The following is a 15,523-nucleotide window of genomic DNA, read 5'->3' as shown; positions in this document are numbered from 1 at the left end:
GCTGGAGCAATCACAAGTCACAGCGTGGGAGTCCTTGCGAGCCTGCTCCCTTTGGGATTATCTCGGAGTTTTCACCTGGCGCTGCCACAGGGAGGTTGAGAACTTTCTTCCAGTGTATTTAAGCCCACAGGGCGGGGGAATGCAGGTGTAAAGGTCAGTGGTGCAAGAGCCGTGGGGAGCCGCCTGGACTTCAGCCTTCCCTCCCAATCCACGGCGAGAGAAACTCAAGGGAAATTCGGCCGAGGGCTGAGCAGCGAAGGCACGGCGCTGCCCTGCAAGGTTTGCTCCTCGCTTCCCCCGGATGGGTTTGGCAGGGTTTAAAAGCGGGCAGACAGCACTCCAGGGTTTTGGCATTCACTGCTGGCTTTGCCTTGCTGCTGGTGGGGGGAGAGGGGTGTTGCAGGGACCCTCTGGAATAAAACCATCTGCGGGCAGCGCTAGAAAAGTGCGGTGACTTGAGCACCCCGAGCTTGCCTACCCTTTCCTGAAGCCAAAGAAGGCTCCAGAAACGAGGCAGGCGACTGTGGGCATGTCTTGCCCTGCCCCTGCAGATCAAGGAGTGGCTCAGGCCAGGCTTGTGGATGCCAAAGGGGTTTTTTTTGCACCTCCCTCATTTTTCCCTGGCTTTCTTCAGTTTCCTCCGGTTTCTATTTATGCTAACTTACTTTTTGACGCAAAACTGATAGAAAAAGTTATAAATTACTCTTTCTGCAGACTCTGGGGTAGGAGTACTTCTTATCTAATCAAAGTTCATGTGGGTTCATTTCTTTCCTAGTTTCTTTGCTTTCCAGTCAAGCTCGGTGCAGCTCAGTTTACACACCCCGGCTTTGAGTTCCTCCCATTTATACCCAGGGTTTCCCGGGTTTCTTACCTTTTGTATGTCCTGAAATCCCAGCCTTGCTTTCACAGAGCTGTCCAACTTTTCAATGGCTGCGCCGCGCTCCTGCTCAGTCACGCATTGCTTTGCTTTTTTTCCCTTTTTTTAACCCCTTTTTGTTTTCAAGAGATTGCTCTTTAATGGGAAATTAAAAAGGAAAGCGTGAAAACGACCGAGCTTAGCTGGAGCTGTTTCTCGAAAAGGTTTCAGGAGGATCACTTTGTGCAGGCAGAAGAAGATAGCTGCAACTCCTTTTGCATGCCCTGGTTTGGGCTGGAAAAGGGAATAAATTGAAGCGGCAGCACAGTGAGGTTTAAAAGTGCCTCTTTTTTCCTCCCATGGAGGAGAGAGATTCCCAGACCCCCACAGTGGGTTTGGCACGGCGGGAAGGGTGAAATGAGCGGGGTCTGTGCACAGACAGAAGCAGGAGCTGGTTTTGAACCAGGCTTTCCCCCAGGACGGTTCTCCCTTGGGGACACAAGCAGCCGGCAAAGACCTGGGGTGTTTTGCTGGGGATGGGAAGAAGGGACTGGCATTTCTGCTGACCCCTGGGCCGTTGTGTCTGCAGCTGCTCTCACACCAGCCTGTCACCTGCCGCAGGCCAGCATGGTCCGGCGCGTGGCCGTGATCGGGGCCGGGGCTGGGGGCTTGGCCTCTGTCAAGTGCTGCCTGGAGGAGGGGCTGGAGCCCACCTGCTTCGAGAGCAGCGAGGACATCGGCGGCGTCTGGCACTACACGGTCAGTGCCTCCTGGGTTTGTCCCCGGGTCTGTCCCTGGGTTTGTCCCCTTCCTCGGATGCTCTTTGACTGCAGCAAAGAGGAAAGGGTGGCCACGCCCTCAGGGACTGTCCCTATCCCACTCATGGGGCTCCTCCTGACTCCAAGATGGAGAAGGGAACGGAGGGAGAAGAAATGATTGCCGCCAGGTGCTAGTCCTGGTTTATTCCTTGTAACAAAACGCGAGGAAGAAAAATACTCGTACGCTTTATGGGGAGAAAGTCTTTCCCTGCACACCTGGGAACATCGCCACCGGCTTCACACAGGACTCCACAGACAGCAGCGGAGTCCGCGTGTACCGCTCAGTCATCAGCAACACCTCTAAGGAGATGTCCTGCTTCAGCGACTTCCCCTTCCCCGAGGATTTCCCCAGCTACCTGCCCCACAGCCTCGTCCTGGAATACTTCAGGACATACGCCCGGCACTTCGACCTCCTGCGGCACGTGCGCTTCCAGGTGAGCAGGGCCCCCAAGCCCCGCGGGAGCTGCAGGTCCGAGGCGGGACGGGACGAGGACCGCGTGCCCTTTGCGCCCTGCACGCAGCCTTCGGGCCCCAGGTTTTACGTGAGGCTGCCTGAGCGCGGGCTTGCCCCCCAGTGCCGTCAGCAGGGGAAAGGTGCAGGCTGGGATTTAACAGCTTCACAGGTGACATGCAGCTCCCCAGGGACACAGCCTTTCACAGGCGCGTCTCCGAAACACGGCGCGGTCCCTGACTGCTGTTTTGTTGGCCTTCTGTGCAAGACAACAGTTCTCAGCGTGAGAAAGCGCCCAGATTTCCCCTCCTCGGGCCAGTGGGAGGTGGTCACTGAGACTGAAGGTGTCCGTGAGTCCCACGTCTTCGATGCTGTCATGGTTTGCACCGGCCATTACCAGGAGCCCTACTTGCCGTTGGCTTCTTTCCCAGGTGAGCCCTGTCCCAGCAGTGGGGCTGCCCCACAGCGTTCCCCCCAGCACCCATGGGTCCCCTGGTTGTATTTCCTTCTGCAAGCCTGCCCGCTCCATGCAGCCCCCACACTGGAGCAGGCAGGACCCTGACCCCACGGAAATGATGGGGGGCATTCCAGGGAATGGGAAAAACACCTTGTAAAGATGCAGCCAGGCTTTTCCGTTAGGATTTGCAAAGCAAGACTGCACTGAGGAGGCACAGGGGACTTCCAGGGGCTCCTCGGCTGCAAGCAGAGGTGGGAGGGGGGAGAGCTGGGGGCTGCCGAGGATCTGGGCACAAGGCTGAGGTGAGTAAGTGTATCTGGCAGTAGGAGATGCTCCCTGCTCTCTGCCTAGGCATTGAAAGTCGCTTCAAAGGCCAGCAGCTGCACAGCAGGGAATACAGAGACGTGCAGGCTTTCCGAGGAAAGCGGGTCCTGGTGGTCGGCATTGGCAACACCGGCGGCGACCTCTCGGTGGAGCTGAGCCGTGTGGCTGCCAAGGTACAGCTCCAGGTGGTGCAGACAGGGACCGTGAGAGCCAGCGGCTCGGGGTACCACAGGGAGCTTTGCCCTCGCATTTCTCAATAAACTCCGTTCCTCGCTGAGGGCAGCTGAAGAAGCTTTGCGACCCCTGGGGAGTTTGGGCAGCCTGAGGACTGGCAACTGAGCAGCTGTGAGAACTTTATCAAAGCCACCACAAGCTGTTCGGTTCACCTGGGTGTCATCTCCTTCCCTTGGGTTAACACTGCGTTGGCTCAAGTGCAGGAGATGGGATTTGCCACTCAGGGCAAAACCAACAAGATGCCTGGGCAGGAGGCTGAGACCTGCTTTCCCTCTTCAGGTGTTCCTCAGCACCAGGAGCAACACGTGGGTCATCAGCCGGGTCGCAGACCACGGCTTCCCCCGCGACATGGTCAGCACCACGCGCTTCAACCACCTCCTGGAGTGGCTTCTCCCATCAGCCCTCACCGGGAGGATCAGGCTTCGGAAGTTCAATTCATGGTTCAACCACACAAACTATGGCTTGGCTTCCAGCAAAAGGTGTTTTTTCTTGATCGTTTTTGTTGAGTGCTCAGGGGGGCTTTATAATACGAAACGCCTAATTTTCAGTTTTGGGGGATATTTGTGGAATAGCAAACAATTGGAAGGGAATTCTGACCATTTAAAAAAAGTCATTTTAGGTCCCTCCCAGGTACTAACACCGCTGCCCTCTTTCCCCCACTGCAAGCTCCAAATTTAAGATAATTGTCAACGAAGAGCTGCCATTCTGCCTCCTCTCTGGGGCTGTGGTGTTGAAGCCAAACGTGAAGGAGTTCACTGAAAGCTCTGCTGTTTTCGAAGATGGGACAACCGAAGAAAACATCGACGTGGTGCTCTTTGCCACGGGCTACAACTTTTCGTTCCCCTTCCTCGAGGAGTCTGTTCGCAGTGCCATCCACGACAACCGCTCCCTCTACAATTGCGTCTTCCCTCCCCAGCTGGAAAAGCCCACGCTGGCCATCATTGGCTTGATCCAGCTGACGGGCTCCATTATGGTGGGATCAGAAATGCAGGCTCGCTGGGCGACAGGGGTGTTTGCAGGTAGGACATGGGGGAGATCTTCTGGGTGGGAGGTTTGGGGCAGCCTGACCTGCTGCCCACATGTCAGGGGCTTACCCCGGCATTCGGGTGGTTTTAGAGTCCTTTGCCCTCTGCACAGCTCTGTGCCAAACGGATGAAAGAGACGGAGTCTTCAGGTTTAGATTTTTCAAGGTTGCATGCTTCGTTTATTGTTTCTTATCTTACAATTTTCTCAGTGTCCAACAAGATGTTTGCCGCGGCTTGGACTTCTGACGACTCGCCCCGAACTGGGGCTGTCCTTATCTTTTATACTAATTGCTACGTATTCTTTATTTACTATTACTTGCCAATGTCTATCACTAATACTAAAAAGGTCATCTCTACTCCGACCCAATCCTCACTAACTACCTTGTGCTAACGTCACTGCAGAAATGGAGTGAGGCAAGAAGGATGAAGAAGAAGGAGACAACGCCCCAAATTCTCCATCTTGCCCCCATTCACTTCAATGTTAGAAATATAAATTTACTGTTTTTTCACCCTGTGATATACTAAACTACAATCTTTCACACTCTTGTGGCCTGCAACCCATCCTGCAGTGCAGGAAGCCCTTCCCATGGACTGAGATCAAAGCCAGTGTCTTTCTGAGCTCTGGGCTGGGGTCCCAGACCCCCCTGTCCAGGTCCCTGACCCTCCAGGGCAGCCAAAGGAATGCCCTGGACTCCAACACCCACAGAGATTAGGGCATATTTCAGCTCTGTGGTGGCTGTGGGTATCATTAGCACAGCAGCCTCCCTCCGCCAGCTGCATCCCTGTATCCCTGCTGCTCCACACCGCGGGAAAGGTGCTGGGACCTTGGGAAGGGGCTGAACGTTTCCTCTGGAGGCTCTGCTGGAGCTCGCTGGTTTCTCTGTTCTCAGGCTGGAGCAAGCTGCCTCCCCCCAGCAGGATGATGGCTGAGGTTCTGAAGAGGAAGCCACCAGTCAAAAGGTGTGTGATGCTCCTGCAGCCGGGATGAGACGGGTGCTCTGTGCCAGGATAACCTCGGGGAAGGGGGGGAATCCATGGCAGACATGGGAGGGACCTGCTCAGGACACCCAACTCTGCATTTATCACCTCACCACCCGCAGTGAGCTGGGAAAATGCTCTCCTGGGTCCTTCATGGAAGAAGACACCACAAGCTTGCTCTCTGGAGCAGTTTATGACAAGATCAGGGCCTGCAGCTCCCTTTCCCTCTCTTCCCATCTCCCTCGCTCCCTCCCTTTCTCTCTCCTCCTCTGGAGAGCCCCTCTGCCAGGCCTCCAAGCCATGTCCTTGTTCCCAGCATGTCAAGATGGAGGTTTGGTTTCCTCCAGACTAAGGGTGCCATCTCGTGGCTTCTCCCTCCCAAATCCAGGCGGTGAAGACGGCTGGGTTCCACCCAGAACCCCCCGAGGAGCCGGGCAGTGTGGGTGGGGGAGAGTTTGTGTCACTTTTTGGCAGGTCAAGGTGAGTATTCCACCGGTGTGTGTGGGAGCTAACAGCCCGCCTTGTTGGCGCTGGGATTTTACAGGTCGAGATGTGTCCACAAGGATGTGGGATGGATGGTGATGGAGCAAGGAGGGGACCTTGGGGTGTAGACTGGGTTGGGTCTGCCAGCAGGGCAGGGCTGGCTCATGGGACAGTGGGGAAAAGCTGGGACAAACCAGAGCCACAGGGATTATGACCAGCAGCCCCAATGACTGCACCACGATGCTGTTGCACAGAAATATGGAAGCCTGAGGTGCAAGAGAAACAAACTTGAGGCTGCCTCAAATTTTTCTGGATCAGTTCAGCACATGCTCCCTCCTGTGAGGGAGATAAGGTTCCAAGCAGAAAAATCTTGGAGGGCCCTCCCAGCACACGAAGCTTTCTGCATTTCCCAGATTTTCCCAGTCTCCTTGGCATTCTTATCTCTGAAAGTCTACATCTCTACTTCTCAAAATCAGCCAAATCCACACCCCAGAACCTCAGGGAAGGACGTGGCAGGGGTACTTGTGGCATTACAATGACAGTACTGTTAAGTTAGGACTGATTTTGAAGCCACAACTATGCTGCAGAGACAAAACAAGCTTCTGCTTCTCCCCTGTCCTGTGGAACTGCTGGGACCAACCCCACCGAGGCTCTTCCGGTGCCTTTGGCTTTATTTGTGTTCACCTGATGTCTGAACCCAAGGCTTTTGCTTTCCCTGGAGCTGGGAACTGAGACAGCATGATGCCGTCTGACTTTTATTTCTTATGTCCCATTGAAGGAATCCACATGAGAGGGAGAACCTGAGGATGAGTTTTATCAGCTACATGGACAAAATCGCTGCATGTGCCGGCATAAAGCCCAGCGTGTCGAGACTGCTCCTGACAGACCCCCAGCTGGCCCTGGCCATCTTTTTTGGGCCCTGCTCACCCTACCAGTACCGGCTGGTGGGACGGGGCAGGTGGAGCGGGGCCAGAGCTGCCATCCTCACCCAGTGGCAGCGCACGCTGAAGCCCTTGAGAACGCGGGTGGTGGGTGACAACTCCAACTGCTCCTCCGGCTGGTGCTGGATGTGCCTCCTGGCTCTGCCAGCAGCTCTCACAGCAGGTTTTCTCTTCTCTAAGTACCCCCAGCCAGGCTGGAGCCCCTGGGCACGTCCCCAGCTGTAGAAGAAAGCTGGAGAGCCGCACTGCCGGGTGATCTGGGGAAGGTGCCAAGCTGTGCCACCTGTGCCAGGTGCTGCCAGAGGGCTGTGGCTGGCACCGGCAGGAGCCTGGACCCCGGGGCTGCCTGGTGTCCCTCTGTTTGTCCATCCAAACATTTGCTGACGTTTCACCAAAGGTGACACGGAGTGTTCACCCTGAACCGTTCTGGGATGAACTGCTGAGCGTGAGGCCAGCTTCCTCCCTGCCCTGCTCCCTAAAATTTTGGCAAGACCCACACCACCTTGAGATTTTATGAAACATGAACTGTCAAGAGACTACTTCTGTGTCTGGTAACTTTCGGGACATGAAGGAGAGAGCCACAAATAAACCTCATAGATCTGGTCTTCGCTGATGGTTTTATTAATGGTTTATTATCAGGGGGTGGGAAGTGGATCCCGAGCTGTGGCAGAGGGGAGAGTCTTGCCCTTGTATACATATAATCTATACCTTATATAGACAGAAATATCAGCAAATGTTATATATGTTAATATATTGATATATAATAATAATTTATACATACAGTGATAAATCCAAGCAACCAAGCAAGAATCCCTGCCATTGCCCAAGCAACCTTTGGATTATAGGGAACTCTGAATTCCAGGGATGTGGTCGGGATGGGAACCGGGATGGAAACTGGGACAGGGGTGGGATGGGAACCAGGATGGGAAGTGGGATGGGAAGAGGGATGGAAACCGGCATGGAACGGCGATAGGGCCGGCATGGGAACTGGCATGAGACCCGGGGTAATTCCGTGATAGGAACCGGGATGGGAACCGGGATAATTCCGGGATAAGAACCGGGATGGGGCCGGGTCCGCACGGCCCCGCCCTCCGCCCTGCGCCGCCAGGGGGCGCACCTGTCCCCGGGAGTCCGCGCGACTGCGGCACGGCGCGGTCACGTGGTCGGCGGCGCGGGGGCGGGGCCGGCGGCGCGCGCTGCGCGCGGTGACGTCAGACGTCGTTGGCGCCCGGCTTGGCCGCCCGCCATCTTGGCCCCTGTGTGCGAGCGGCCGAGGCGGCGGCGCCGGGAGAGGCAGCGGCCCCGCCGGCACCGGGACCCGCGGGCAGCCGAGCGCCGCCCTGCGCGCCCGGTAAGCGGCGGGGCTTCTCCGCTTCGCCGCGGCGGAGCGCGGGCCCCGGCGCGGCGCGGCGCCGGCGGGAGCGGGCGGGGCGCCTGCGCCGCATGGCCCCGGGCGGGGCGGCTTCCGCCCGGGCGGGCCCCGCGGCCGGCGGGTGAGGGGCGCCCTGGGCCGGCACCGCTGCCGGGCGGCGGGGTGGCGGGCAGCGGCGCCGGGCGGCCGGACCGGGTTCTCTGGGCCGCCCCGCATCGGCGCCCGGGCCGCCGCGCCCCGCCGGCCACAGCCCCGGGCCGCGCCCGGGGGCGGCGGGAGGGGCGGCTGTGCTGGGACCGCTCCTGCGGGGCTGCTGCTTCCTTCTCCCGCCCTCCTTTTTGCCCTCGCTTTTCCCTTTTTTTGTAACGGCGCTTGGTGTCCCCCTTCCTCTTTTTCCCTCTCCTCCTCTCCCTCCTTTTCTCTCTCTGGAGAGTCCTCGAGGAACGCGCCGAGCCCTGCGTGCATTTGCGCTCCCTTCGTGGCTGCGATTCTTCCTGCAGAAAGGCGGGGGAGAGAGCAGCCTTTTCTTGCGGGGTGCTAGCGGCAAGGCTCCTTGGTTTTTCCAGCTCTGAAATACGCATCCACGGCTCTTGCACTCTTCGCCTATGGTAAAAGGCGGTTCTTGGGTGGCTTGATGCAGGACTGAGTGAAGGAAGGCATTGTTTGTGCTCCCGGGGCCAGGATTTGTAGGGGTGGGGTGGTCAAAGAGCCGGGAGCGTTCTCATGGATAGCGCTTAAAGGATGGCGAGAGCGTGGTGAGATGACACGGCTGAAATTCAGGCAGTTTGTCTGCAGTGGCCATAATCCAGGGGTGCAGGGATTGAAAATTTGGAGGCTTAAAGTGGCCTAGATAATTTCCAGTTTTGGGCCTGCTTCCTGAGGAAGGGAACATGCATGAATGAGAGCATGGTGCTGGGCGCTGAATTGCACATCGTGGTTTTTCTTTGCTTTTTGTGTTTCACGTGGGTGTTCTGTAAATCTGTTCTTTGGTGGGACGTCTTGAACTTGGTATCTTAAAGGATTGACCGGTTCTCCATGTTGCCCTTATTGTTTGGGTTAGATAGGTATGTTACTGGAAATTGGCAGTATTTCCAGCAGGAGGAGCAGGGTGTAAATTTTTTTTTTTAATTTAATAGTTTTATTTCTTGTGCAATGAGGCACCTGGCCTGCTTGGTTTCTCATCTTAAAGAGTTCTGCTCCAACAAGAAACTGCTTTTGAAGGAGCAGGAAACAGGACATGATCTCATTTGTCCATGTATGAGAAACAAAAGGATTGACCTTAAATACTGACTGCCAGGGGCTCTATGTGGCTGTCAGTAGTTTTTTTTTTTTTTAATTCTATAGTCTAGAGAAATTTTTTCTGCGTTAATTTGGTGGTTTGGTGCAACTCTGCAACCATTTTCTTGAGAATAAAGAATCTCAGAGTTTTGGGAGTTGCTTGAACTGGATGAATGTTCAGTGGGAAGGTGGTTTGGTGATGTGGGCTTGAGTGGTTGCTCTTTAAACTGAAGTGAGAGCTTGGTTCTCTCTTAGGAGAGAACCTTGGAGGCCAGGATTGAGACTGTCTGCCACCTCAGACTCTGCCTTGGTGTGGATACATTCCTTGTACTAAGTTCTTGGCTTTTGTAGATAATAGCTCATGAAATATGTATAACTCAATGTACAGCTGCTTCTGTGAGTCTTGGTAATATAAATATTCTGTGTCTTGGCAGTTTAGTAGCAATTTATAATATCTTTGCTCTCATTTAGACTTTCTATAATGGGGATCCTGATTTTTTTGTAGGGCAGAACAGCTACATCAGTCTCTAGTTTTAACTTGGCTCCTGGTCCAATGCTACAGATTTACGGGATGCACCTTCCATAGGTGCTGCTTCCCTAGGGAGAGTGAAACAGGCCCCAGTGAGCAAGGGAGAGATGATGCAATTCCAAAGGGAGCTCCCGTGTGGGTTTGGGGCTGTCTGAATGAGTGCTGGATGGCAATTAAGAGAAAGAATGGAAGTCCAAGCAGGATTCTGTTCTGTGGGATCGACTTCAGCCAGGTGTCCTGCAGTACTGGGAATACAATTTCTTTGTTCCAGACTGATTTCCAGGCTAAGGAACTGCAGGGATGTGAGAGTGGAGAGAGGGGAGAAAGCGGAGACTAAATACCATATAAGGGGCGGTGTGGATAAAATGAGGAGAAAAAAATCTTGCAGAAGAATTAAAGCCTTGCACAGTGTGCTCCTGCAGAGGAGTAAGCCCTTGTGTAGTGGATTGGGGATCTGAGAGATGGAAAAACACTTCCTTTGGCTGACATCTTCAAAGGCTCCTACGGTAGTGGAGGGTTTGAGGGGGAAAAATTGCGCCAGCATGAAAATGCAGCACCTTCCCACTAGCTGAGGATGGATGTTGGGCTTGTAATGACGGGAGTGCTGGTGGTGTTTTACTGGTAAAACCAGTTCATCTTCTGTAGGAAGTTTTTCCTTTGCTCAGCTTCGCGCTCTCATTGTTTTTTGGGGTTTGGGTTTTACAAAAGAAGCTTACGGGTGAAAGTAGTGCAGAAAATAAAAGCTGAAATCCGTGTGAGGAGGTGGGAGAAAATAATACTCTGAGTGTCGGGGAAATGAAAATGGAGTGCACAGGAGTCTTAAAAAATGCATCAAGAGCGGAGGAAGATGAAGTCCTAATAAAAATCAGATGAAGACAGCTTTTATGTCTATGAAGAACAGGCTAACAGAAATAGACTGTTTTTATTACAAATACCTCAGCCATTACATAACATTCTAAGTAAATGCTAACGAGCTTGTCTGTTACAGATTGCAAACACATACTAAAGGGAGAAACTGTTTAACATTCACGTTGTTCATGGTTTAAATTATCTGACACTGTCTTGATTAACGGGAAAATTAAAGAGTGCAGAATTAACCGTACATGTCTTCAGCCTGAAGGATGACTGTGATAAATTTTAACTGATGTGTATTTGGAAATAACGTGGGCTTCATTTTCAGGGTCTTCCAGCGTCAGAATGGCTGCACTTTATATTCAGCTACAACAAATGCACAAGTACTGCCTGAAGAACTGGGGTATCACCCAGTCCTGGGTAACTGAGAGAAGAGGGTCTCTTAAATACCAATGTACAGCTGACAACTAAGTGAAATGGCAGCCTTACTCGAATTTTACCTAGTTGGGCTATAAATTGTACTTCAGCAGTGACTAGGCTGCCCATTTTTTGCTGCACTGCTTGCTTAAGTTAGCAGATCAAACTTTCTGTGCTTAGAAAAGCACAGGCTGTCCTCATGAAATAGTATAAACCCCTACACCTTGGTTTAAAAGTCATATTTCGTAGCACGTGGCTTGCTAGATATTATTGTTTATAAATTTTAACTTACAATTTCAATCTGCAGTCACAGTTCTAAGGATTGTTTGCAGGAGTAATAATTTAAGATGTACTTAAACTGATTTGAACCTTCAGCTAAGGTGGAAATGCAGCAATGTTTGCTTTTTGTTTGAGAAGCCAATAATTTCCTCCCAGTTAAAGGCTTGATACTGCTTTAGGACTTCTCTTTCAAACTCACCAAATATTCCACAGAAGGATCACAGTCTTAATATCAGTGAATTAATGCTTTCATTTTGAAAAAAAAAAAAAAAAACCTGATTTACAGGGCTTGGGTTTTAGTCACGTTTGGGACAGTCTGTGCTTTGTATAGGTACACAGCAGAAGTTCTCTAATGAAAAGGAAGAAAAGCATTTTCCCTTGACAAGTGCAAGAAAGATGTCTTGTAGCAAGAAAAGCTTGCCTTTGGCTTGTGGCATTTCTGAGTGGTCGCTTTGCTGGAGTCACCTTGGTTAAGAGATGTTTTTCATGCCACAGGTGCTGCTACCAGCATGGACAGAGCTTTGTAGGACACCCAGAGCTTTGGATAACAAAAAGTTCCTTGATAAGTATTTTGATAATGTGTTGAGCCTGAATTATTTACTGCGTCTTGAAAGCAAAGTGTCAAGGGACGTGTGAGGATTTTTTGTATCTGCACAGAATAAACAGCCAAGAGTGAGTGAAGATGTTAAACCTCATCTGCAGCCATTTGGCAGATGCAAGTTAACTTCCATTGAAAATGGATTCTGTAGTGCTGAGAGACAGATGCATGAAGCTGGCTATGCTGATAAGGCTTTTTAAATTTAGCTTCTCATCTTCTTTTTTCCCCTTTTTTTTGTGATCTAGTCCAGTTTAAAGCAGAGATCTGAAGTCGACCCTTACTGTAATTAGCTGGTGTTGTCCAGAGCTGTTGTCAGTGTGATGTTGGCAGCTGCATCTCTTCCATGCTGAGCATTCTTCAGTGAACAAGGAGATGTGTGTGTTCCAGGAAATTAGTGAGTCACAGGAAAAAGCGTGTAACCAGAGATCCAGAGGATAATGGGCAGCAGGTAAAAGAGACTCTGAGGAGCTGTGAGCTCTCTCCAAGCTGGACCAGACCAGGGAGCAATTTCTGCCACCTTTATAGACTGAAATTTATTACTGGTGCTGTCAGCGTGATACAGGCTGAAGCATTTGGCAGCCTAGGCTCTCACTACCACAGTGGGACTGTCTTAAAAACCTTCAAAACATACTGTAACATCTCTTTAATACAGAGGAGAAATTCTGTTTATTTTTGATGTACATGAGTCAGGTTAGGAATATGATAGGAGTAACAGACAGCCAAGAATTAGGGCAAGGTGGGACATTTGAATGTAGTGACAAGTAGCTTAAGTCATTGCATAACTGATTAGAGTAACTGTTCTAAGCTTTTTTTTTAATAATGGTGGGGTTGTACAAGACTCTACAATGTAAGCTCTGAATTCTGTAGGTTCCTACTGTTGAGTGCTTCCATCTTCAGGCTGGACCCTTCAACAACAAAAATACCTTGAGAAGATAAACAGAAAAGAATTGGGGAAAAATCTGGCAAAGGGGATTAATTCTGGCATGTGTGTTCTAAAGAAGAGGGGAAGTCCTTAAGGATGTAGCCCTAGAGTGGTTCCTGTGTACTGTCAGAGTATTCTGGAGGAGTTCATTGGCGGAGGAGCTTGCCTGAACATTATTTCAAAGCAACTTCTGATAAATTTCCAAAATAAAACCACTTAGATGTAATTATTTCTTATTTAAGGATTAACTTACGAATAATGGCTTTGGAAAAACAAGTTATGTATAAAAATTTTTACTTATTTGCAGTTGAGGTTAGGGATACTTTAAAGATAACAGAAAAGCATGATGAGAAATCTGCTGCTCAGCATTGTTGTTCCTGGGGAAGAACACTGAAAAAAGGTGTCACTTTCTTCTGTGAAAAAATAATTATTTTAGTGGGGCTTGGGAATTTGGGTAAAGGAATAGGAAGTGGAAGTTTTGAAGAGCTTCCTTGAGTTACTCCCAGCAAAGGAGTGGTTTAACTTTTTTGTCCTAATCTGTCCTCCTCTCTTCCACTGTCCAAGTCTACATGGGGTGGGTGGGAAAGGTTGAAAATGTGCCTGCAGCTCAGTCAGGGTTTGTAATAAAGGGGCTTTGGCAGTAAGTATTAAAGTGAAAGGGGAAAATGAAACAGTGGAAAGATGAGTATTGGCTGTAAATGGCTGCAACTTCTGCTCATCTGTTTGGAATCTGGTCTTTTTTCATGTACCTATTGATTGTCTTTCATCAGCTTCCTAAAAGGAAGTGTTTTGCACCAGCTTGTCACTGGGACCGACTTCAGGAGTCAGCTCCTGCTCACCTCAGCTGTTGTTCCTGGTAACTTCCCTCAGGCAGTGCCTGCAGAGGAGCAGATCCTGAGCACTGCTTGGCCTGCGCTGGAGTCAGGTGTGTCAGCAGTTTGGGGCTGCTGCTGTAGCCCCACCATGGATTTGTCTTTTGTCTCCCTTTTCTCAGCCTGACACAGCAGCCACTACTCAGGATGCCACCAAGGAGGACACTCCCCATGTCACTTTGTGTGTGGGGAGAAGGAAGGTTTGCTGATATTTTTGCCTTTCCAGCCTTCTGCTGGATGATGTGGTTCAGTTGAGCAAGAAACAAAGTGGTGCTTGTGACCGTCTGCTGAGTTTGTAATTTTTTTAAGGGATTGTTTGTGATCCTAACTATTAACAGATGCCTTTACAGAGAGCTGCTGTGGTCTGGATAAGCTGATGTAAATCAGCTATTAAGGAGCCTGGTGAAGAGGTGTAATTTTTTCACTTAAAAATCCTTCTGACAGGTAAGACAGGTCATGGTAGTTCTGTATTCAGAGAAAAGTGCTGCCTACCAGGCTGCTGTTTGAATGCTGCACTTTGATAGCAGGTACACAGCTTGTTTCTTCAAGAATTTGCCTTAATTTATTCCCTTATCTTGAGCTCAAATAGGCAGCGATGCAGTTTTGTGAGCTTTGAAGTTTTCTCATTCTTCCAAATAATGGAAATTTCTTTAATAAATGGTTTTGCAAATCTTAAAAATAAGTCTCATTTGGCATCTGCAAGTTGAAAAGCTAATTGGGCGAAAGCACTTACATTGTTCTGTTCCCAGAAATAATGAGAACACATATCATTATGATGCTCTTTAATTCTATAGAAACTGAGGGGTTTTTTTCTGGCCCTGGCTTCCTTCCAGAACTTCAAAACTCATGCCTCAATTAAAAATTTACAGTTTTTGAAAGCTTCTTAACCAACTGCATGAAATGAGAAAATCAAAAATCTATTTTGCAAAAAATTTGCTTAATGTTTGATGTCAAAGAAGTCAGAAAAGGCTTGTAAAGACATTGTCAGGCTAAGAAGAAATAACAGCCTGTTCTAAAAGTGACCTGCAGAGAAATCTGGGATGTTAGGTTTTCAGAAAAGAATAGGTTTTTAATTGCAATAGGTTTGGTAATCTAGTGAAACATCTAAATTGTGATTTGTGTCTGAGGATTGCCAGCACGTGGCCGGGATAACTGTGTTGGGTTGGTGCTTTGTCCAGTGGCTCTGACTTAGGTGGGACACGCATCTTCCGTCTCTTTACTGGAATGTCTTGAAAAATCCTGTCTGGCAAAGAGACTTGGATAATTTGAAAAGGGCTGACACTTGAAGGAATGCTTCAAATACAGGTATTGGTAGTTAATCCTCGTTTGCACTCGAGCAGTGGTTGTGGTATTTTCTCTCCACTGGTCTGCTTTGTGTAGAACGAATGAGAAAATGAACTGGATGCTTGCAGTACCAGTGACTGTATTCCACTGTGCTGTTCTCATTCTGCTGTTAGTAGTCTTTTTGGGCTCCAGAAGCTTTTTATTCATGTGTCAGTGAGAAATAAGGTTTGTTTTGCATTGCCATGCCTCAACCTGAACTGGGAATCACTCTGAAAAGAACTGGACACGTCTGATCATCATTACGCTTTAGAGTCTGCAAGCAGACATGTGGAGGGCTATTTCATTAAACTTGATTCCACATCACCTCCATCAGCAGTGGGAAGCTCTCTGGGACTAATGCAGCCTTAAAAAATTATGACTGGACGGACAGAATAAGGTGTGCTGGAGTGCTGAGGCTGGTGTGCCTCTACCAGGATCAGTGTGGACCATTCCAGTGGGAGGGAATGCTGAACCCAGGGTGCATTTGGTCTAGTAGCACATCCAGGGTTTCTGA

The 15,523-nt window shown here is 50.3% G+C and overlaps 2 protein-coding genes across 13 annotated transcripts in view; both read left to right on the top strand.

Moving 5' to 3' along the window:
• The first annotated feature begins 1,007 nt into the window (after positions 1-1,007).
• LOC120756399 (dimethylaniline monooxygenase [N-oxide-forming] 4-like) lies at positions 1,008-7,163 on the top strand. The gene is made up of 8 exons (XM_040072708.2): positions 1,008-1,615; positions 1,920-2,108; positions 2,394-2,556; positions 2,934-3,079; positions 3,420-3,619; positions 3,807-4,159; positions 5,056-5,125; positions 6,405-7,163. The coding sequence occupies exons 1-8, from the start codon at positions 1,274-1,276 to the stop codon at positions 6,790-6,792; spliced, it is 1,851 nt and encodes a 616-aa protein (XP_039928642.1). The 5' UTR covers positions 1,008-1,273; the 3' UTR covers positions 6,793-7,163.
• A 652-nt stretch (positions 7,164-7,815) lies between these two features.
• The window catches only part of PRRC2C (proline rich coiled-coil 2C), a 68,001-nt gene continuing 60,293 nt past the window's right edge, over positions 7,816-15,523 (top strand). For 11 of the 12 annotated variants that reach the window (XM_058421783.1, XM_058421786.1, XM_058421792.1 and 8 more), the window contains exon 1: positions 8,529-8,547. The gene's annotated coding sequence lies outside the window, so the exon portion shown is untranslated. Of the gene's footprint in view, positions 7,919-8,528; positions 8,548-15,523 lie in introns of those variants that run through there. The other variant, XM_040073040.2, reaches the window with a different exon arrangement.

The sequence above is a fragment of the Hirundo rustica genome, chromosome 9 (assembly GCF_015227805.2).
Source record: "Hirundo rustica isolate bHirRus1 chromosome 9, bHirRus1.pri.v3, whole genome shotgun sequence".
Taxonomy (NCBI): domain Eukaryota; kingdom Metazoa; phylum Chordata; class Aves; order Passeriformes; family Hirundinidae; genus Hirundo; species Hirundo rustica.
This window is presented reverse-complemented; position numbering and strand designations above follow the sequence as displayed.